This window comes from Prionailurus viverrinus, chromosome B1 (assembly GCF_022837055.1).
Source record: "Prionailurus viverrinus isolate Anna chromosome B1, UM_Priviv_1.0, whole genome shotgun sequence".
Lineage (NCBI taxonomy): Eukaryota > Metazoa > Chordata > Mammalia > Carnivora > Felidae > Prionailurus > Prionailurus viverrinus.
The window spans coordinates 32,227,574-32,252,351 of NC_062564.1; the positions used below are offsets into that span (position 1 = coordinate 32,227,574).

The window sequence follows — 24,778 nt, forward strand, 5'->3', positions numbered from 1 at the left end:
TTTACAAGAGTTCACCTGGAAAAATAAAGGTGCTAAATAGAACCCCTCCTTTTGAAAAATGAGAAGGGCCATGCTCTTCCAGACTTAGAAAACCTATTGCGAGTTTCAGTAATTAGAAGAATATGGGGCTTTGTAGGAATACATAGAAATGTTATGCCACAGAAGAGAACATTTAAAAACAAACAGGTTTTGTACACATGAGTACTATGGATACATAAGGAGCCATCTCAGTCAATGTGGAAAAGATGGAATGTTTAACCAATGGGAATGGGCTCACTAGTTAAGCATTAAAAAAAAAGTTAGATAACTAATTTTATGTTATAAACTGAAATATTTGAATTAGATGTTTTGAATGAATAATGTACACAGTTCAGGGTGCCTGGGTGACTCAGTCGGTGACTTTTGATTTCAGTTCAGGTCATGATTTCGTGGTCATGAGATCGAGCCCCACATTGGGTTTCATGCTGACTGTGGAGCCTGCTTGAGATTCTCTCTCTCCCTCCCTCTTTCTCTCTCTCTCTCTCTCTCTCTCCCTCTCTCTCAAAGTAAACAAGTAAACATTAAAAAAATGTACACATTTCAAAATATTATAATCTTAAGGCTTGCTAACCTTGACCCCAAGGAAACCATCAAGCATACATCTGTGATGACATAAAAAGAAAATTTTTGCATGTCAGGGTGATGGTCATTAAGTCAAAAGGAAAAGGACAGACTGAGAACATATTCATTGCATGTGACATATTACCCTATGTATAAAAAGATTCATTCATTTGTTCAGCAAAAGCTTACTTTATGCCAACCACTAAATTTGTCAACCACTATGTTATGCCTTGTGGATAAAGTGATGCATGTTAGATATCTCACAAACTAAGGAGAAAAGGAAAGATGTGTAAATTAAAAGCTAGCAAAGAATATCAGGAGTTAATTCAGGAAGGAATACAGTTTAGCAGCAAACGTATTTTTAAAAATCCCAATCTCATTAATAGTCTAATACATGCAAATTAAGGCAACTATAGGATAACATTTGTTTTCCCTGTCAGGTTGGCAAAGAATTGTTTTTAAACAAATGAAAATACCCAAGTTGGCAAAATTAGAAGGAGGTGGGACTTCTAACACTCTACTGCAGGAGAGTAGATGGCTCTAAAGAGTACCTTGATGGCACTGGCTTTAAAAATGCATATACCCTTTGACCCAACAATTCTACTTTCTGTAATGTATACCGAGGAAATAACTCAGTTTGCCTGAAGGCTGTTCATTGGAACACTGTTTGTGGTAGTGAAAATTGAAAACATTCTTAGTGTCCATTAGGGGACTCATTGAATAAATAATGAAGTCTCTTTACACTGAAACACATTTTAGATGTTAAAAGTAATGCTATGGGGACGCCTGGGTGGCGCAGTCGGTTAAGCGTCCGACTTCAGCCAGGTCACGATCTCGCGGTCCGTGAGTTCGAGCCCGCGTCGGGCTCTGGGCTGATGGCTCAGAGCCTGGAGCCTGTTTCGGATTCTGTGTCTCCCTCTCTCTCTCTGCCCCTCCCCCGTTCATGCTCTGTCTCTCTCTGTCCCAAAAATAAATAAACGTTGAAAAAAAAAGTAAAAAAAAAAGTAATGCTATGAATGAATATTTAGTTGCATGAAAGATGTGATATAGGTTAAAAAAAGCATAAATTATATATATATAATATCCATATATATTATATATATCCATATATATTATATATAATGTGCATATATTATATATAATATCCATATATATTATATATATAATATGTGGATATTATATATATAATATATAATATATATAATATATATAATATATTATATAATATCCACATATTATATACATAATATTATATATAATATATATTATATAATACCCACATATTATATATATAATATATATGGATATTATATATATAACATCCATATATATTTTATATGTATATATATATATAATTATCCACATGTGTAACATAGTTGTTGACAAATGGTAGGCATAAAATAAGCTTATGCTAACAAATGAATGAATCTTTTTATACATAAGATAATATATCACAAGTAATGAATATGTTCTCTGTCCTTTTCCTTTTGATTTAATGAACATGTATACATATATACATGTATGTATATATGTGTGTGTATACATATATGTATGTATGTGTTTATATATATATATATATATAAACACATACATACATATATATATATATAAACACATACACATATATATGAAAAAGGAATAGTTGTATAAAAAACCCCAGTAAGATTAAAAAGCCCTGCATATGAAGGTCTTAACAATGGTGGTTTCTAGGTGTTGGCATTATTGTTATTATTTTAAGTTTTGCTTACTTATATTTATTACTTTCTGAAAAAAATAAGTAACTTTTAATTAATAATTAAACAAAGAAAATGTGGTATAAAAAATTAATGTTCCCCATATTTAAATTCTGAAACAACACACATTGGTCGACTTGATTCTTTAGGCACAAGAAAGAGTATTTCCAGCCAGGGAAGCAGTGAAGCTTCTTCCAGAAGACTGCCTTTGAGAAAGAAGGACCATGGGAAGCAGTTAAGGGTGAGGAGGGTGGGGACACAGTAGTATATTCTTTCACAAATAGAGAAGAAAATAAAAATACAAACACTGTTCAGGTGGCTCAGGAGGCAGGTCACTCTCTCTAAAAACTTCTACCTGAGGTTACTGAGCCAAATGGGACTAGGGTTGGTAGAGACAAGTGGCTAATGTTATTCACGGAGGGGCCCAGGCGCTACAGGAAATGGTTTGGCGATCTCTGGTCTTGCCCACTCAATGAGCAGCCACCAACATGGAAAGTACTTTCCAGCCCATCGGGAATCTTGGTCCAAGAGCTGGAGAGGCAGTGGCTTCCCCCCGTGACTGGAGGTGGGGCTACAATGCCTCCGGAGCTGAGGCCTGGCTTCAGGGAGCCTGGAGAATCCTGACCTTCTCTCTGGGTGGTGATGGGGAGAGAACTTATGGATTTCCAGCCAGCCCGGCCTCCTGAGCCACACGTTCGGAGCCTCAGAATGTGCTCAGCTGCAGGATAGTATGTCAGAAACCACTAGAGGTCTAGACAAAATACTCAGCTCCAGTGGTCACGTGGAAAATCGCATCTTGATTCCAGAGGAAAAGAAAACCTTGAGAAATCTAGAGAGCTTTAGTGGGGACAGACTGGGCACCAGCGATCGGCTGGCATCCAAGGGGAGGGTGCACTGGACTCAGCCAGAAGACGTGCTTTCGGATGCCGGCTGTGGCACCAATGACTTGTTTGTCCTTTTGACAAGTCAGCTAACCTTCCTGAGCCTCATTTTCTTCATCTGTAAAGCTCTGGTACTAATTATACTATTACCCATAGGTGTTTTCCTAATTTGGCTGAGCATGAGAAGCATGCTTGGCTTCGTTCCAGACATACCGAATCATTCTCTTTGGGGAGGGTCTGAGAATCTGTATTTTAAACAAAGAAACAAGTTTGAGAAGCCTGAGTCCTGCTCATCAGGCCGTCATGGAGACTTTCTTGCTGGTAAAGTACCCTGCGCTCGGGGGCAGCTCCTTCGAGACTGAGTCGTTGCACCGCGAAGACAATAATATTTACTCTCAGGTGGAACTTTCTAGGAGACTCAAAAAGCAGGAGGTGGGAAAGGAGGCTCCAAGGTCCAACCATTGATGGTTGCTGTATCCAAGGATACACCATCATAATAAACCCAAGCCTATTAGATGTAACTTACTTGATATAATTAGCCAAAATGCAGTAATCAGCTCCCCGTGGTTGTTGCGCCAAGTACAGCATAAACAGCATCAGGGCTCTGAAAAACAACACATTTGCTTCACACGTGTGACTTTGCAGATCTGTTTTCCTCCAACCGTGGTTTGCTAAAGCGTGGCTTGCTGCTGTGGAGTTGAGAGATCCACGTGAGAATACAGCTCCTCGGGAAAGGTCCGACTGCCTCTGTCTGCTTGGGGACCGAGGCATGGTATACCAGCCGGGGCTCAGAGGGAAGAAGGACCTCTGCTTTCCTCACAGACCCTTCCACAGTGAACTTGGAGGGCAGAAAAATAATCGCGGTAGAGGCGCCCAGTGGGATCATGGTTATTGGTCGTGCAGGTGCTTCCTGGCTGTCTTGTGGGTGCAGGAAGGGGATGTCTGGAGTGTGCATCTGGGGGTAGAATGGCCCCAGTTTATAATGATAAAATCTGCACCACCCACAGAAACCAGTGAGAGGTCATGGTTTTTGAAGGCAGGTCATCGAGGATATGGGGGTAGATGAGTACAGCTTTTCAGTGTTACTCCTCTGGTTCTTTGGCCTAAACATCTGGTGTAAACGTTTGATTGTTGGTGAAGAAGTCTCCCGTAAGTTCTGTCATCAGATAGGACTAGTGAGAAAAAGAAATGATGATACGAATTCAGTAGTCATATCCGGCATCGTTTGAGGAGGTAGGGCCAGGCTCATACCTCACGAGCTCATATCATTACTGCTTTTCCCCCATGGTGATGTTCTATTAGTATCTCGACCTTATAGATGAGAATGCTGCTGCCTAAGGTCACCGAGATAGGTGCAGTCCTAGGTGTCTCATTTCAAAGCTGCCTTCTTCACCACTGACCTATGCTACTCACCAATCCCGTATAGCAAATAGAAGAAATTACACCAAGGCCATCTCTTTGGCTTCATCCAATATTTTACCTGGCAAATGCCAGTGGCCTTGCCTCTCTGGCCGGTACTCTGAGGAAATGCACAGGAGATAAGCCTGGCCAACGAGCACGGAGGGGCTCAGAAGATGCCTTGCCTGGAGCGCCTGGGTGGCTCAGTCGGCTAAGCGTCTGACTTCGGCTCCGGTCACGATCTCACAGTTTGTGAGTTCGAGCCCCGCCTCAGGCTCTGTGCTGAGAGCTCAGAGCCCGGAGTCTGTTTCAGACTCTGTGTCTCCGTCTCTCTCTCTGCCCCTCCCCGACCCCTGCTCATCCTCTCTCTCTCTCTCTCAGAAATAAATAAACATTAAAAAGATTTTTGAAAAAAAGAAGAAGACGATGCCTTGCCTGTGCCCTGCTGTTCCACATTGCGAAGTGAGGATGTCGTGTGATCGGCTGAGACTCTGTGGAGTGCTTCCAATTCCCTAGAAGTCATAGAAACTATCCTCTCCACGAATAACTGAAGTTGGGAAAGGGGTACCAACTCCACTTTCTTATTAAGAGAGAACCTAGTGCTGGAGTGGAAGACAGGGACTGAGTTTGGAGGCCTGGATTTGAGTCCCAACTTTCGTGCAAATCACTTAACCCTTCTGCAGGTCAGGTTCCTAAGTGAGCAAATAGGAAGGTATATATCTCATGAGGAAAATGAAATGGTATAGATTTGCAAATGCACATGCTTAGAAATATCGAAATAGAAGTCCAGCTCACTCCTGTCGGCGTTTGGCAGGGGGGCACGCGTTTCTGGGATGAGTTTTACGTGGCTTCGCCTTCTGCACCGTCGGATCCAGGGTGGGCTTTTTGGCATGTCTTCCCTTCTGAAAAAGGTGGATTCTTCTTGAAAGGCCCGCCACACCGTGCTCTTCATAGCTGGGACTAGATTAGAAATCAGGTTTCTGTCGGGGCCAGAGGGGGCCGAGGCAGCCTGAGAACATGGGCTCTGAAGGTGGAGAGAAGGGGGAGCGGGTTTTCAAAGGGGGACAGAAGACACCTAATCGGCCCAGGTGGCCCAGGCACGCACGGAGGAGCTGCTTGCCCAGGTGTGTGGTTGAACTTGGATGTTGGCAAATGAGAACGGATGGGGACCCTGGGACGCTGAGGAGCCAAAGAATTCATGTCACCTCACCTCCGTCCCCAGAGACCTTCTTACCTTTTGCTTTAGCACAAACAATTGCATCTGATTCCATGTGTTAACAAGACAAAGCGTTAACAAGAAAATGGCCAAGAACAGGCAGCAGTTGGGAGAAGAAATGGAAGACCTGGATTTTTCCACAAGCCTTTCCATCATACCCGAGGCTTGGTGCAGGGCGTGGGGTCCTCTTTTCATAAAGCTGCACCTCACAGGCGTGCAAGTGGGATTGCAAATGTGAATAGCTCATTGCAATTCACGTTTCGTTCTTTCTTTTTCTTAGAGCGGTACCCTGAAAAAAAAAATTCCCATTTAAGAAATGAATCTGATTTTTAGTTAAAAATACCCAGTTCAGACATCAAAAACTGGCCCGAGTACAATTGGTCCCTGTTCACCCTGGAAACAGGTTGAATCAATAGCCCTCTTGGTAGCCTGCAGTTGTACTGAGGTCGCCTCTGCCCCCACCTCTTGTAAAATTTCGGATCCATCATTCAGCTGAGTCTGAAGAATGATGTCTCCATTGGAAGCCCCAGAATAGGGGGCTGTTGTTTCACTGGAGACGTCTCAGCCCCTTAATGGCCTGGTGCTCTCGGCTATAATATTCTAAATACACATTACAGAGAGCGTGATCATATTCATAACTGCTCCATTGTGGCATTTAGATTTACCCTTGAAATTTATCTTTAATTTTTACAGTTGTCTCCTTAACCGCGTATATTACTCCCTTCTTCAAACAATCTGTCTTCCTGCTGCAGTTTTTCTTGAAACCAAAGCATAATTAAATATTAAATTAATATTTCATTTAAAATTAAATATCAAAGGCTTCAGTCTAATCTTTCACTTATGCACTGCTGGTTCTCACCTCGTGTTCTTGTTCCTGTATCCACGAAGGCGGGTACCGCCTCTTAATAATGTGTTCTTATATTATCTTTGTCCTTTTTTTTAATTGGTGACACCGAACTTTTGCTACATTGAAACAAGCGGATGTGGGGAAAGATTTCAATGTAGCAAAGGTTAACGACGATGTAATTCAACAGCCTATGGCTTCAGCCCCACCCGTCTCGGCTTCTCAAAGAAGAATTTCACTGCACCAAATAAATAATAGCCTTCGGATCATATGCAAGGGCCTACAAGGGATCTTAGAGGCCATTTAGCCCCAGCTTCTTTCTGTCTTTGCAGAGAGAGAAACCAAAGTCCACCTGGCCTTGAAGATGGTCATGGGTGGGCGAATAAAGCAGATCCCAGGCCAGACCCATTTTACCTCCATTGGCTATCCAATGCTCTGAAAAAAATTTAATTTGGGAGCATTAAGGTGCTAATTGAACATAGGCCTTAAAAGAAATGAACGTAGGCTTTGCATGTTGGACACATGAGCAGTGGGGCAGAAGGTAGATGATTGGACAAGGACATTGGGAAGGTGAGGAGAGAGAGAAAGAGAAAGAGAGAGAGAGAGAGAAACTAAAATCCAAGCACAAAGAAGGCAGACCCCACAGGAATCAATATGGAGGCACAAGGCTCTTTGAAGAGATGGACACTGAGGGAAAAGCAGAATGGAGAAGTCCTAGAGGTAACATGAAGGCAAGAGCTGGTCTCTGTACATCTGAATTCTTCCCCATGCTGAGTTGTTCTCCACCTTCCTGTCCTGTCAACAGGACTTTGACCAGAGCCACACAGAGAGGTATCCGTGATGCAGTTTTTCCCCTTTGCTTGCGTATCAAAGTCCATCTTCTGATTTGGTGTTTGTCTGGCAGTCACATTGCAGAGATTTGATTCTTTTCCATTGTTTTCTTTATTATTGGAGAAGGATTAGATTTCAAGTTAGGACTAGAGAGATCCTCTATTTATGTGGTCTAGACCCCTCAGTGGACCATGGGCTCTATGCATATCTAATAAAAGTGAAGATCCTTTGTTGCCGATAAATGCACATATGGGCAAACATACAGCTAGGCTCAGACTTTTAGAATTTTATTGGCCTCTTGATGGCCATCCATACACTCTGTGATGATCGTAGGCTCCAGCTGAAGACTTACCAGTGAGGAAAGCTGAAACCCAGGCCAACATCCTAGAGTGACAGCCCAATTGAGCACTCAGATCTTCCCTCACCACATCATCTGATTCGTCTCTTCCCAAATTTCTGCAAAGGAATTTGATCAGCCTTTGAAGCCGCCATTTTTGTGATGAGTACTCCTGTCGGCCAAGGGCATAAATGACCTCCTGCCTGCAGTGTCAATGCTGTCTTTGTTGAGGGTTGACCAGAACTGTCACAAAGACTCCCCATTCCATGTTAGCCAGTGTCCCCTATATATTTTTTGGAAACAGAAGTAGAGGGTAGGCATTATCTGGTGTCTGTGCCTCCCTTTAAGGAAAGCAATAATCATATAGAATTTATACATCTCACCAACCTCTGGGGAAAATTAATATTGAACACCAGCCAGCTTTTTTTCTAATGAGTGGTTCCCAGTAGATATTTTTAGTTAAATACTATTTACTTATAAAATAAAACCTTTACACACTGCTTATAGTTTATATCTATTTGCCGGATCCAAGATATGTAAGAAACCTCATATATTATACCCGCAATCAAAATGAGAAATGACACATAAGATCCAGGCTCTCAGGAGAAATATTATGAAATCTCAAGGTATTGATGAAAGTTTTTCCAAGGCTGATCCAAATGGGATTTAGATTCTGTGGCAGTTGAAATGTGTATTATTAAACTCCTTAAGCAAACCCGAATGACTCCCAGTGGAGGATTAAGACATTCTATGTATAGCAAAGACGAAATTCTCATGTCTGAGTTTTCTCTATTGAATTCCCCCTTGATTAGCTTCTGTAATATTTAACTTCATGCCATGCCATAATTATTTAATAAAAGGTAAATATAAATTATATTTCAGCGGGGATATGACCTTTTACCTTAATGTGATGTTACTAAAGAAAGACATAGATAAATAGAGCCTATAGATCGAAGTGCATTTTTAATTTACTCTGTTTTTGCCCTGCTAGCACTTCTCTGTGTCCCTGTCAGCCAAGGGGCCGGCAGCGTTTCACAGCACCCCCCCCCCCCCCCCCCACTCCATGTGGTAGGAGAGGTTGGAAATTCACACTGATGATGGTGGTTAATGATCTGGTTGGCCCTCGGAGGCAGTCTTGGTGCTGATCTTGGGCACCTCATTAGCTAATTGAGGTTTGCTTGGCTCGCGCCGAGGCCTGAAATGTCAGAGAACACCCAGGGAGATGGGGAGGAGGGAAGCCGGGATTCAACGTGAGGCTGAACCGACAGGATGCAAAACCAGCTGGTCAGTTGGGAAGTCAGTTTGGAACCAAAGTAAAGGTTGTCCAGTTCAACCTGGATGTTCTGACGGCCGAAAACTGGAGGCATTGACCGACTTTTCTTCTTTTGGCTTGGTGTTGACTAAGCACCGCTCATGATTTGTGCTTCAGACGTGCCCTTGATTAAACGAAGTCGTGTGTGTGCATGCGCGCGTGTGTGCATGCGTGTGATTTTTTTTTTCCTGTCCGTATAGGCGACAGTGTATTTTACCATTGTCTTCTCATCTGGGATACACACAGAACCCCTCCCACAGTTTGCTGTGAAGTCTGGCAGGGGCCTGCCAAAAAACACTCAACATCAGAAATAGATGAGGATGCCTGATCAACTTCTCAGTTTAAAACATGCATCGCTAACCCGGTGTGGCCGAGATAGTCTGCTATTTCTGATTTGGGTGGGGAGTGAGGAGAGGAGGGCAGGCAAGATAAAGCGGACATTACCCTTGGGACCTGGTGGTTTCCCATCCAACGGGAAGAACAGTGGGTACAAATGTGCGATCAATTCTGTGCAAGAGAAACTTCCATCTACATCCCACTTCTGTGTACTGATTAAAGCCCAGCCGTAGAGAATTCCTCTCCAAGTGGCAGGAAGCACAAGGGATATGGAGATTAGTGGTGGTCATGGGGGGACTCCTGGAGCTGTAGTGAGGGGGAGTGAGAACCTGTCAGTGGGGGGGGGGGGAGTAGCCATGCAAATGGCTAGAAAGGACAAGGACAGTAGTGGAGACAGGAGGGGGAGGCCCTCGGAGGGGCTAGATTTTCTACCTTAGGGGATCTTCCCTTACTTTCTAGTAAACACATTGTGAGCATACTAATTTCTATAACTTCCATTTTCTCCACATAAGAAAATCAGTACCTCAGGTAACGAAATGGTGCCGGTTTGAAAACAGACAAGGCAATGATTGATTTAGAGCATTTTGTCACTAGGTCTGTTCTCCCTGCAGCCCTGGGCAGCTGTTTGTGTTTGCTGATTGATACCAAATGGGGCCTTCTCCCACACTCAGGGACTGCGAAGTCAGGCAACCTGGCGAGGCTTCGCTTTGGAGATCTGCAGCCCTTTGCCAGAAGCTAGAGAGGAAGCGCGGGAAGGCAGAAGGGCGGGTGCAAAGAGTGGGTGGAAGCAGAAGGTGGCATGGCCACTTGCCAACACTCTCTGCTCTTTACCAGCTCAGCCCAGTAGCTCAGTGCAGAGGGGTAGCCTTTGACCCAGGCGGCCGTTGGCGAATCTGGATAAGGCTTGAGACAACATCTCTAAGGTTCAGAGCACAGGCCTAGGAGTTAGAGAACACAGGACACAAATTCCACCTTTACTGCCTGGAACCACATTCGAAATGGGGATAAAACCCATATCGTGGGGTTGTAATGGGGATTAAACGAGCTAACGTATGTAAAAGGCCTGTAATACAGCAAGCCTTTGGTTAATTCTAACGGCAGCAATAACGATTTTCATTATTGAATATTATAGCCACTAAAAATACTGTTATTAAAGAAAAAGGATTCAGAAACTGCTGACGTTTTAATGCTAAGTGGGAAAAAAAAAGGTTTATGGAAGGATTCTAATTATACACACAGGTTTTCTCACATGTGGTTCTGGATAAAATGGTAATGTGAGTCCAAGTGTTTAATCTGCCCTCAGCCCCGGAAAATATCAGAGGATATTTTCAAGAAGACGACGACAACAACAACAACAAAAATAAGGGAACTCTAGTCTTCGTGTTTGAAGCCAGTTTGGTGTCATCAATATGCCAGAAATTGTGTGCTGGTGTGTGCAAACAGGGTTACGTTGGAGGATGTGTAGAAAGCTGCACCCGTCATTCCCCTCCAGGCCTCCTCTGACCCCCTACCCAAAGGGTAAGAACAAGCAACACAAGCAGAAACTTGATCTTGAATGGAGACCAGGGTACCCAGCAGTGCTACATCCAGAGAAGTTGTCATTTACATATGAGGGAGACAAAATGATACTGTCTCATTGCAGGGGCTTGGATAGAATTCAGCTCTTCTTACTGCTGTAACCTGACTGCTGGGGAATTGAACCAGTGAAAAACGTAAGGATGGAAAAGTTATGGTATCACAAGAGAGAAAGCAGTTAGAGTATTTCAATTATTGTCAATGTAATGGCAAAGCCTAATGTCAATGTGAAAATTAGTCTAAAAGAGACGGATCATAGAACGTCTAACGATAGTAATATTAGCTGAAGATGACAACCGAACAATCAAAATGTAGAAAGTATGAGGTAGAGAAATTAAGGGTGGACCAAATTCCTTCCATGTGGAGGGGCTTACCGGACTCAAATAGTTAGAAAAAAAGATTTTCAGAGAAACCTAAAAGCACTGTTTTTAAAAATTTTTTTAAAATATTTATTTATTTTTGAGAGAGAGAGAGGGAGACGCAGAACCCAAAACAGGCTCCAGGCTCTGAGCTGTCAGCACAGAGCCCGACACGGGGCTCGGACTCACGAACCGCGAGATCGTGACCTGAGCTGAAGTTGGACGCTTAACCGACTGAGCCACCCAGGTGGCCCTAAAAGCACTGTTTTAAGTTAAAATAGGATGTGTATCTTTCTCATTACTAGAGAGAAATATAGCCATTAAAAAACTATCAGAAATACATGGAGAATGTGGAAGGACAAATTTATAGTAGCAATTATATATAGAATATGTTAAATAATATGATAAAAAAGATATATTAAATAATATACTTGAAGCATTACCCATGGAACACAGACAAAACTAATATGTATTAATTCAGAAAAAACTTAAATTCCAAAAGACAGATATTCTGCACGCCACCTTTTAGAATCCAATGCAATTAGCTGGAATAAATAATTAACTAACAGCCAAGCGTCTCGGATATTTTCTTTGGAACAAAAGGAAGACAGAATTAGAAATATGACTATTCATGGGGCACCTGGGTGGATCAAGTCGGTTAAATGCTGACTCTTGATTTTGGCTCAGGTCATGATCTCATGGTCATGATCTCACGGTGTGGGACTAAGCCCCATGTTTAGAAATTCTAAATATACTGTGTAGAATCTGTGCTAAAACATTTAAAATCGTGATGAAATGCATGAATTGTCTAGAAGAATACAAATGATATTGAGAAATAAAGAACGAATCTAAGGTTTCTGATTGGCAACCTAATGGACATGACAATTCACAGAAAGCCACATCGGCTTGGGGTATCTTAAGTGGGAGGAGTCTATGGGCTATCCCGTGGAAATTTCCAGCCAATACTTGGAGTGATAAGGCAGAATCTTAGGCAAGCTCTCTTGACTAGAGACAAAGGTTTGTGACAGTCGGCATGTAGCTTGACATGGAAATCATGGGGGCACTGATGAGGTGGTTGAGGGAGAATGTATAGCCAAACAGAAGACTGGCTTGGCAACAGTCATGGGGAGCAATAGCATTTACAAGATGGAGGAAGAGCAGTCCTCAAAGTGGCCTGAGATGGCGTGACTAAGGAGGTAGAGTGAAACAGGCAGTGCACTTTCAGGAAAGGCGATGGGTGGAAGAATTTCCAAGGGGAGAGTATTTCCAGTGTCAAATGCTAACTCGTCTTTATCATATGAGTGGAAAAGTTCCGGGGTGCCTGGGTGGCTCAGTCAGTTGAGTGCCCAACTCTTGACTTTGGCTTTGGTCATGATCCCAGGATCGTGGGATAGAATCCCATGTGGAGAACTCACCCAGTCAGCGCTGGGTGTGGAGACTGCTTGGGATTCTCTCTCTCTCCCTTTCCCTTTGCCTCCCTCCCTATGTGCTCTCTCTGTCTCTCTCTCTCAAAGAATATATATATAAAAAAAGAAGAATGGCAAAGTTCCTCTTGGTTTGGTTAAAATGTTATTGGTGACTTTAATGAGAGAAATCTCACAGGGTTCTTCCAGACTTTTAGTCAAGAGAGAATATCCATGCCGTATAAATTTTACAAAGCATAGGATGAAATACAGAGAGCTTCTCAATTTATTTTTCAAAGCTCGTATAAAACACAAATCAACCAGAAGCTGGACAATACCAAGCACACAATCCCAATTATTAATATGGATACATAAACCCCCAGCAACGGTAATAGTAACTACTACTTGTTGAATGATTAGTATGTGCTAGGCACTATTCTCAATAGTTAAATGATTTAATCCTCACAGCAGGAATCTTAGGAAAATATTAACAAACTGTATTCAGAAATATACCATATCCGTGACGAAACACTTAATTGTGACAAATTGGGAAATCTCTTATCAAATATAATATATACTTGTCAAATGAGAAAATTCATGATTATAATTTCCTCGAATTCTAAAAAGTCCTGATAAAAAACCCTTATTGAAACATAATAAATAATTTGATGGTGAAATGTCAATGTCATTCCCATTCGGAGAAAAACAAGCAAGAATTTCCACAATCATCCTCATTTTTAGACCATTTGGGACATTTTAGCTAACATGAGAATGAGATTAAGAGAACTAGTTGGAATTAATATACAGACAAAATGATCCTCATCTGTTGATGCCATGAATGGATGGTCCTAAGAATGAACAGAAAACATTAATGACATCTGTCAGGGGTTTGGTTACAAAATAACAGATAGCCGCCCTTGGTTAAGAACTTTTCTGGGCCAAGAACTGAGCTGGGACATTATATAAATGGTTTTCTTTAATTTTGACAGTAAACCCATGAGATGGATTTTAAACAGAGGCTTAGAGAAATTAACGGTGGAGCTGAAATTCAAACCCAAGATCCATTTGACTCTAAAGAGGAATCTCTTAATGACTAGGCCATATACGACCACCCACTCCCTGCACGCTGCCTGCACAGACACATAAAAACCAAAAGTGTTTCTAGGCACTAGTAAAACTCCTAGAAAATGTGATGAGGGAGTAATCGTATTGACAAGAAAAATGATAACAAGTGAAATACAGACCAAAAAACAAAAAACATATTACCTAGATGATGAGCAGTACACATTTTATTGGTGGACCTGGGAAAAAAGAAGAAGAAAGAGAATTCATATATGTTTGTATATGTATATGCAAATACCACACGCATTGCGTGTGTGTGTGTGTGTGTGTGTGTGTGTGTACTTATCATGGAATTGGGATGATCTTTTTACATATAATACCTGAGGACAAACTGGGATATGATATTATAGCATGGGGACATTCAGAGTGTTAAAAATATTTATACATAAAGTGTTTTTACAAGTAAAAAAAAAAAGAAAAAGACTAATCCCCAATTGAAAGGACTATGGAAAGAATCAATAAGCAGTTCATAAAAGAAAAAAATTAAAATGATCAGCAAGTATAAGAAAAAGCTCTTCAGTTTCACTGATGAATGACGAAATAGACGTTAAAGTGACCACATGCACCGCTGGAGGGAATACAAATTTGTACAGTCTTCTGAGAAGAGTTCGGCAGGATGTGTGGAAGGCCTTAAACATAAATCATAGTTTTGGTCCAGTAATTCTAATTCTTGGAATTATCCAATTGAAATCATTAAAACTATACACAGCGGATAATTATGGCTCTGATTTTTATAATAGTGAGAAATTAAGGATCACGTTAAATGGCAAACGTTAGGAAGCCATTTAAATAAATTATAGGCCATGACATGGAAAAATATGCAGGAATTTTAAATAATGTTATAAAAGAATATTGAATAAGCTGGGGAAAAGTTTGATATGTTGCTAAATTGATAAAAAGTAGGTTATGTAACAGTGTGAATAATTTTAAGTATGCGTGTGTGTTTAGATCTGTAGGGATATGAGCAAAAATGCTAACCTAGCTCATCTCTAAAATGGTGAGATTATGGATGATTGTATTTTTTATTTCCGCATTTAAATTTTTTGAATAATTCTTTTGAACCAAAGGTGTTGCTTTGATATTTAGAATAATAGCAACAAATATTCATAAAACATATGTGCAAAAAGGAAGATTAAAAAAGGAAGTACACCCTCCTGTGTTTACTGCTGCCTAATGGGAGTGCGGGTGATTACTTTTTTATTCTTGGCATCTTTTTTCTTTACTTTGATCATGCATTAATTTTGAAACTACAAAATTTAAACAACAGACTTATAAGAACTCAAAGAAGACAGGAAGAAGGAGAAAGGATAAGGGAATCCGCTCCAAAAATTCTTTAGCATGGTAGAAATGGGGAGATGTGTCATTCATTCACTCTGTCCCTCATTCATTTTACAAATTGCTGATGCCAAGTGCCTACTATGTGCCGGGCACTGTCTTCGACAATGAGAACACGGTGGCAAAGCAAAGCATGTGTCCTGATTCTATGGGACTTTCAGCATATGGTGGAGCCTGACAGCATACGAATGTACGTGTAGCAAAATGTAATGGGAAATTCTGAAAGTGTATTGCATAAGAACAGGGCTTTGGGAGAATAAATTCACAGAAGGTTTGTATATGTATGAATGGAAATATTTAGGAGAATAAGAAAAGCTGATAATTAGGAGAATTAATAGATGATAAAGGTATACTTGGGAAACGGAAGAGGGGGGAAGAGAAAAAGCATGTAAGGGTAGTTTATTGTCTTTGTAGAAAACGGGGAGATGGTCGATTGTGTAATATTTCTGGTTATTTGCGAGTGAGCGGAGAATGAGAAGTTGTATGCACTTAAGGCAGAATGGTAAAGTAAATGTAATAATCCCGAAATTCTGAAATATCGTTTGAATGCAAAGACACTAAACTACCGTGAATTCCAAACTTACAAATGTGAATTAACCAATGTCAACAGCAAAAAATTCCTTAATGAATTGTATCTATTATGTATCGATTCTCAGATAATACCAGAACCTTTCTCTTTGCGGGTGGAAGACTTACTGAGAAGCTCTGCTTTATGACCATGAAACATACTCAAAAAGAGGACTTTTATTTTTCAGCATTAAATGAACCCACCATAGACTACGGTTTCCAAAGACTGCAGAAAGTCATTCCAAGGCATCCTGGAGACCCAGAGAGATTAGCTAAGGTAAAAAAAAATGCTTTGGAAGTTGACAGGTGAAAACCTTATTGTAGGATTTCAGCAAACTTAGATGAATCCAGAAAATTAATACCTGAGGGAATATGAAATCTGAAAATTTTGTCCTCAAAAACAGATACACTACAAGTATCCAGCTTATAAAACATTGCCAACTTTATGAAAATAAATAATTGTATAATTGCTTAAAAATGTAAGTCCTCCCTTTTTTGTGTTTCAGTCTAATTTTATGTGCCCATAGTTGGAAGGGCACATTAACCCACAATCAGCTATTCATAGAGGCACCACCCCGTATGTGGGTATTTTGTGAAGTGAAAAATGCCTTCATGTAAAATTTCTGTGAAATGAATCACTTTTAAGTGAACTTGCTTATGGACAATTATGTCATGAACTTGGCCCATTATTTTAGCTTTCCGTATTGAAAAGCACATTAATTTATTAGACATTCAATTAAGGAGACATTATTCAACTTTAACGTCTCTACTCGCATTTTGAGTACACACGTTATAATATGCCGTGTTCTCTTCTCTGTACTGTGAGTAAAATTCAAGTACCACATTCGCTTCTCCATCACACCTTTATTTCTCCTCTTGGAAAAATCCCCAGCCCCACCATTAAATTAGATGATATCTGGAAAGTAGGTTAATAGCAATTTAAGAGGCTGTTCAAAGCAGGAGGTGGAAAAGACAAAATGAGACGAAAGGGATTACTGATTACTAATTCTCTCTGGTTAAAGTGAACAGGGGGAAATATTATTGAAAGAATTCATCTTTATTAGAATAAAATTTTGCAGAAGGCCCTGCCAAGATCATTTCAGTATTACGGACAACTCCTTGGCAAGCAGCTAAACTCAGGCCAGTCAATCATTTGAAGAATTTCTGGTTAATTAGAGTACCAGATCTTATAAATGGAATGGTCTGAAAGTTTTTAATGGCACTTCCCAGACCTTATTAATTTTAACCAGCTCCACCTTGAATCTGGTCGCGTTTTGGTTTTGGTAGTGCAATCATGTATGGAACCGTTTTATCTAGATGGATTCCGTGTAGATACATATTTATAGCGGGATTTATACGTACAGGTATATTCTGCCTGTCACACCAATTATACAGGACCCCTTAGCCAGTGACTTATATTTCAGGGAGGATGTCTGGACTTTTGATTTTTATGCATAATTTTCCTTTGTGTTTGCCACTGGGGGGGGGGGGTTACTTTCGCTCATCCCTTACCCTTTCTTCCCTTTTCCTAGGAAATGCTGTTGAAAAGAGCTGCGGATCTGGTGGAGGCCCTCTATGGCACACCACACAATAACCAGGTTAGACGTTGACCTCTTACACTCGGTAGAGCTTGAGTCTTTGTGTTGAATAAAAACACTCACCTCAACCTGCCATTCTGTAGGACATCATTTTGAAGCGGGCCGCAGACATCGCGGAAGCCCTGTACAGCGTCCCCAGGAATCCCAGCCAGATCCCAGCTCTCTCCAGCTCTCCGGCTCACGGTGGCATGATGGGCATCAATTCGTACGGCAGCCAGCTTGGCGTCAGCATCTCAGAGTCAACACAGGGAAATAATCAAGGTACAGCCTTTCCCGGAGGCAGGCTTCAAGCGCCTTCTCCATTTAAAACGTTGGTTCTGCGTGAGTGGAGGGAGGTGAAGCTTGATTCATGTACCATCAGAAAAGCGTGTCCCCCCCTTCCCGATCACATATTGGATTATCTCAACATGATAGGTGATGTTTTGTTAGATTTGGGGCTTTTTAGGTCCCGGGTTGAATCCCCTTAATTGAAGATATTTAAGGTTAGGAGGGACTGTTACTTATTTAGAATGGTTTCGGCTTCCTGAAACTAGACTTACAGGTACTCTTTGACTCAAATGTGCACTTCTGCTCTTGGGATCATCAGCTCGAATAGTGAAAGGAGGCTGAGTCATTGCCATTATCGTTTATTTATTATGCACAACCCTCTCTTCCTAGGAGCCAAGGGTGAGTGGCTTGGCTTTATTTGGTGACTTCTATGTGTGTATTATCTCATATACAAATACATAGCAGCACATTCTCTAGTTAACAGTGCTTTCTACACCTGAAGTATATCGTGTAAAGATTTTTGTCACCGAGGTCGATTTTATTAAGGTGCTACATTTATCACAAATCATGTTTTAAAAGGAATAAATTTCCTAATCATGTCCCTAACTTTGGGATAGCTTTGTTTCCAATTTCATTCATCCATCGGAAGGCAATGCCTCATTTTCATGCCCAGGCTGCGTTTTTCTTATAGAAGGGTGGGTGTGGACGTATTATAGCCTTCTTCTTCTTCCTCTCCTTCTTCTTCTTCTTCTTCTTCTTCTTCTTTTTCTCCTCCTCCTCCTCCTCCTCCTCCTCCTCCTTCTCTGATTTGGGTCATTTTTACATAGCTTTAGAGACTGTTATCCAAAATGGATTATTTCAGGATAGGTTAGGTGATGTCTCTGTGCTGGGGTTTCAGAAGTATGAGAACCCTGCCATCCCTTCCCATCCCTCCCACAGACCTGATCTCCCTGCACTCGATGGCGGATGCTTCCAAGTCTTTGGCCAAAGAATGGCACATTTAGATGAATTTAACAGCAATTTTTAAATGAAGATGTTCCCCACTCCCACCCAGGGCATGGTAACAACCTTGAACTCACGTTCCCAAAGCTATGATCTGCAGAGTCCTGGTGGCCCTTGGGAGGTGATCAGGATCCCTTTTGCCCACCGCTCCCGGGAAAGATACTGTGGTGTGTTAAATTTGGGAAACACTAGGTTAGCGGATGTAAACTGGTTTGCTTATTCTCTAGGCCCCACATACGCGAAAAGACAAGGGATAGCTACAGTACACAACTTGACCCCAGAATGCCTTCCTCAGTGACACCCTGGAGATCTCACAGGACTTGACGTGAAGGATGATTTGGGAGCTGTCACTGCACCCAACCGCTAGTCACTACTCCTCGGTCTGAGCCGGAGATGTTGACTGCAAAGGGGGACCAAGAGGAAGGAGGGGCTGTCAGGGACATGGCCTGGTTGTAGGATGGGGAAGGGAGAGGAGGATAGAAGGCTGAAGACAAAGTGCAGACATTCCACCCTGCCCAAGGGTGGCTCTGGGGGGGTTTCTGCCATCTGGGGGCCACGTGGGCCCACGCCGCCATGTTTGGCCTGTGCTGGCTGCGTGTGCCGGTTCCTTTACCTGGGCTTTCTCCTTGCTGTCCAGGGTACATCCGCAACACAAGCAGCATCTCTCCGCGGGGCTACTCTTCCAGCTCCACCCCCCAGCAGTCTAACTACAGCACCTCCAGTAACAGCATGAACGGCTACAGCAACGTCCCCATGGCCAACCTGGGCGTCCCCGGGTCACCAGGATTTCTAAACGGCTCCCCCACAGGCTCCCCGTATGGAAGTAAGTGCCCCTTCCCTCTGTCCGGCTCTCCCTGTCTCTCTGTCCCTGGGCTTTACTGTTCACCCTTTTGAGGGAGAGTTGCATCCCTACATCTGACTGACTCGTGGAGGAGGAACCCAGTTTCCCGAGGAAATGTCCTTCCTGCCCTCTGCTCTTCGCCGTTGGTTGGACTTTGGTGCACTTGGTTGCTCAAAGCCTTCTGAAGGAAAGACAAAGAGGGAAGATACTTGCTTTTTGCAAAGAAAGGGCAATGCGGCTCATATGGACAGGAGAGGGGAATTGAGATTCCATTTCAGCTACCATTATGCACACTCTCAATTAGGCACTTTGGGATGTAATGTTTTATTTAATCCTTATAAGAACTTCCTCCTTGTTGTGGGTGAGGAGGTTCAGGCGCACAGCAGTTGACTTATCCGAGATCACACAGCGAGGATAGAGCCGGGCCATCATATGAACACGGAATTTGTGGTTTGGTTGATTTGTGTATCACACCATGCTCCCATGTTGCTTTGTTACATGGCCCTCTCCTCCTTACGTACCTTCCGAGAGATGGAATTTAGCTGCTCATGAGAGAGTGTTGTGAGACGGATCTCTTAATCCTATTATGGGCTAGCTAGATGTCCTAGGGGGTCGTGAAAACTCTTTTGGGTTGCTTCGCGGGCTAAGCAACCTGAGAGAATATGTGTTCTTCAGACCTGCCTGGGGGATACTTCAGGCCAGGGGAGAAGCCGCCATGGAGAGTCTGTGTGAGCGAGTGGAATGTTCTTGAAATTCTGGCTCCAATTGCAAGGCTCTACAGCAGGCCCTCTGTTCACCAGAATGGTTCCCCCAGGCCAGGGCCAAGGGCAAGTCAAGGGCAGCACACAGCTCAGGCTGTGACATGCCAAGGATCTGGAGGCTGCCTTTCACAGCCTTGTGGTTCTCTGTGGACACACACCCATGAGTTATTTCTGTGTTATCTGTTCAATTCATTACCTTCAACAGTCTACTCAGTGTGATAAGGACGTAGTAACCAAGTAGCAGAGAGACTAGAGGTTGGTTCTTCTACTACAACTAAAATCGTACTGCTGTAAAGACATGAGTTCTGTGTCTGTCATGTCCAATGGCCTGGATCAATTCGATCATGGCGGTCTAGATAAACAAACTATCGCTTTCTTGATTTGTTTAGTTCTTTACTTGTTTTTACCTTATCTTCTTCCAAAAATATTTGGGGGGATATTAATAGTGAGATGAATGCTTTGAAAGTATAAAATAATGACCTCCAGAAACTGAGATAAAATTTAAAAATATGGATAGATCATGGCGGTCTAGATAAACAAACTATCGCTTTCTTGATTTGTTTAGTTCTTTACTTGTTTTTACCTTATCGTCTTCCAAAAATATTTCGGGGGGATATTAATAGTGAGATGAGTGCTTTGAAAGTGTAAAATAATAACTATAAGAAACTGAGATAAAATTAAAAAATATGGATAGGAAAATTAGACGAGTCCAAGGACTAACCTGGATGCTCTTCAGTCTATTCAAGAGAGCCATAAACTTGGTTCGGAGGCTTACAAGATGGGAAAGCAAAGAGAGAAACGTTACTTGTCATAAGATTTTGTGTCCACACATTTCTTGGTGTGGGGCGGGGGGGAGCTCTGAAGAAACCTGATTTTTCTGTTGCTGAGATCTTGGACAGATATCTCCCATGCATCACTGTGTAGAAGGGACCACATCTCCAATAGCCCCTACAAGCGATACAAAGGCAAGAGAGCCATTGTGTAAAGAATGTCACATAATAATGGTGACAACAAGAGTAACTCACAACCGCGTTCCACTTTACAGTCTAAAAAGCATGTTCACATATAGACCCCAGTGGGATCCCCACAACAATTTATGCCATGGCTATGATTGTAATTATTATTATCATTTTCCCTTTAAGTTATCAAGGGATATTAAATGACTTACTCAAGGACTTGTAGCCAATAAATCATAAAAATAGGACTAGAAATATGTCACCAGGTTCAGAATACCATGTTCTAAAATTATTCAATACTGTAGGAAATACTTTTTGTATTTATAATACATTATTAGACCAAACAGCATGAAATTACTTTTTTCCCCCAAATAGGTTCATATGTTCAACATACATTTATCAATAAAAATCCATGTATAAAGCTGAACCATATTAATTGTCATTTTTGTAGCTCAACAATGGTCAATATAATAATATAGTATGTAGTGTGGTGAGGAGGGAGAGAGACCAAAAGAAAGGCAGGGGTGGATGAGTAGGGATGAGAGAGAGAGATAGAGGCAGGGAGACATATATATATATATATAGAGAGAGAGAGAGAGAGAGGGACAGAAAGAGACAGAGACACAGAGAGGGACAGAGAAAGATAGGGATAGAGATAGAGAGTGACAGAGAGGAACAGCTAAATGAATATGCCCACTGGGTAATTGCTTGTTTCTTATTAGCTAATTCATTTGGTCGGGAGCTTCCTTTCCCACTGCAGCAGTGACAACTTCCTTCCACTATCCTTTCTTGATCATTCGATCCCACTGCCACAAGAAAAATGATAACACCCAATTCTTCAAATCACCCATTAAAACAAGATGGCTTATAAAGACCAGAAAGAGGCACCCTGCCCAACGGGAGTAGGGACACACAACAGAGAACCTTCTCCTTGCTCCTCCTGGGTCTGTGTGATCTCTATTTTCTGAAGGAGGGTCCGAAGCAGTTGCAAACCGAGAATGGATTCCAAGCAGTGCATTCATTACAATAAAACCCCCTACTGCAAAAATACTGAATACCCCATGGAGTTCATTACAATAGCATCTGACCTGTATTTCTAGCCAGCTAAGTCTTAACTTCTCTGGGAAATATAAAAAACAGCCCAGGGGAAACCATTTTGTCAATTCACTTGCTTGTGTCTGAAAACTCCAGTCTATGATTTTTTGTTTTCTTTTTTAAGCGATGCTGATGCAGCCGGGCCCTGCCCCGGAGCAATCACTTGCCAGAGACGTTAAGAAAATAAATAAATAAAAAGCCAAGCCTCTCGGTCAAGTTGATTTGCATGATGTCCATCGCAGAGTATCAAAAACCTGCGTCTTCACTGCTTTCGCTCTCACACTGCTTCAAAAATGGCCGGACAGATGTTTTTTCAATTTCACATACAAACTTCACTTCCTGGCGGTAGCATGTGTGCCAAGTTCCAGCTCAGTGCAGGTTTTTATGGCTGAATTCTAAACCCCTGACAATAGGGGGTTATAATGAAATGCCGACAGACCCCTTAGCGCCAACAAATGCAATGGCTCGATGCAAAGGAGGATATGTGCCCGGTGAGATCCAGCTGGGCCTATGCAGGCCAATCAATCCTTGTAAGAAGAAAAGTGGTTTTTCCTTAACTCCCCATGTTCACAGAGATTTGGGGGCCAGACGGACTTGCCTTTACTTTGGCCTCTATCCATAGAGAGAGAGTTGTCCAGAGAAATTCTCAGTTGCAAGTGGATGTGATCAGCTTTCCTAAAATGGCGCCCGCTGGTGTCCCCAAAGATGGTCCACTCAACAGGCTTGCGACGCTTGTGGGACCACTTCTTCCAAAGCAGGGTAGCCATCGAGCAATTCCAAAGATTGGGGCAGAATCTATACGGGCAGAAATCCAACCCGTGCTCAGGGACTCCTACTTCATTTACATAGTTTTCGCCTGGGCCCTGGGGCGCAATATTTTTGTGTTTTCAACAACAGATATCAAGACATTTTCTATGGTAGAGTATTAAATGATTATTATAGGAAATTTAGAACATATGGAAGTAGTTTCAAAAAGAAAGCGTACTCCCACCATAAAAAACAACCTTGTTAACATTTTGACATATTTCTATTGTCTTTTACTCCGGGAAGGAAAAAGAAACCCTGTTACAATAGTAACATTCTCATTATACACAATTTGAAAAGCAAGTATATGTAAAAAGGAAAAGAGAAATGACACGCTTTATTTCCGTGCAGGGACAACCGCCGTTAGCTTTTAAAGGATAGCCTTCTAGTCATGGATAGATACATTTTGAAAATTGCAGTGTCTTCTCTGATGCACAACAAATGGAATTCTGCCAGGGGATCAATGAAAGAGGGAGTAAAAGAAAAGTGGCAAAATTATCAAAGTCACAGATTGGAAGCTAGGCTCCATAAAATCTGTCAATGATGCAGACCTGGGTCCTGAGAATGGAGAACAGACAGAAGGAGTGATGTTTGCCTTGCGAAGTTCACTATAATCAATAAGCTTTTCCCGGGATTTTGAAAATTTATCAGTGTCTGCTTTTTTTGTAGCAGAAACGTTAACAGGCAACCTTGTTTACAGGTAGTAAAGCCTTAAATCAAAGAGGAGCATTAACAGCCAGGAAAGCTATTAGGCCTAGTGCTAAGGATTATATAATTTTTAACCAAAAAAAAAAAAAAAAAAAAAGGAGATTTTCCATTTGTTTCTTTTAACAGCTTTTATTGGTTTCTGCTACATCAAAATTAATGCATGTTCATCATAGAAGATTTTGAAAATATGAAGAAGTTGAAGGAATAAATTTAAGAACATTCATAATCCATCGGCCAGAGATAACATTGTTAAAAGTTTTGATGTATATCGCATCCTTCTAAATTTTTGCTTTGTACGTGTTCTTAGAAAATAAAATTGAGGGGCGCCTGGGTGGCGCAGTCGGTTGAGCGTCCGACTTCAGCCAGGTCACGATCTCGCGGTCCGTGAGTTCGAGCCCCGCGTCAGGCTCTGGGCTGATGGCTCAGAGCCTGGAGCCTGTTTCCGATTCTGTGTCTCCCTCTCTCTCTGCCCCTCCCCCGTTCATGCTCTGTCTCTCTCTGTCCCAAAAATAAACGTTGAAAAAAAAATTTTTTTTTTTAAATAAAAAGAAAAGAAAATTGGGTTGGGGCCCCCGGGTTGCTCAGATGGTTGAAGGCCTGACTCTTGATTTGTTAGGGTCTTGATTTGTCAGGTCATGAACCCAGGGTCATGGGATTGAGCTCCGTGTTAAGCATGGAGCCTGCTTAAGATTCTCTCTCTCTCTCTCTCTCTCTCTCTCTCGGGGCTCCTGGGTGGCTCAGTTGGTTAAACGTCCAACTTGTGCTCAGGTCATGATCTCACAGTTCATCAATTCGAGCCCGGCGTTGGGCTCTGTGCTGACAGCTCAGAGCTTGGAACCTGGAACCTGCTTCAGATTCTGGCTCCCTCTCTCTCTGCCCTTCCCCGGCTCACACTCT

At 42.0% G+C, this 24,778-nt stretch overlaps 1 protein-coding gene across 1 annotated transcript in view; it reads left to right on the plus strand.

Moving 5' to 3' along the window:
* The window catches only part of EBF2 (EBF transcription factor 2), a 195,860-nt gene that overhangs the window by 161,517 nt on the left and 9,565 nt on the right, over positions 1-24,778 (plus strand). The window contains exons 11-14 of the mRNA XM_047857489.1: positions 16,038-16,126; positions 17,382-17,447; positions 17,531-17,708; positions 19,354-19,539. Coding sequence (XP_047713445.1) covers positions 16,038-16,126; positions 17,382-17,447; positions 17,531-17,708; positions 19,354-19,539 — 519 coding nt within the window. The remainder of the gene's footprint in view (positions 1-16,037; positions 16,127-17,381; positions 17,448-17,530; positions 17,709-19,353; positions 19,540-24,778) is intronic.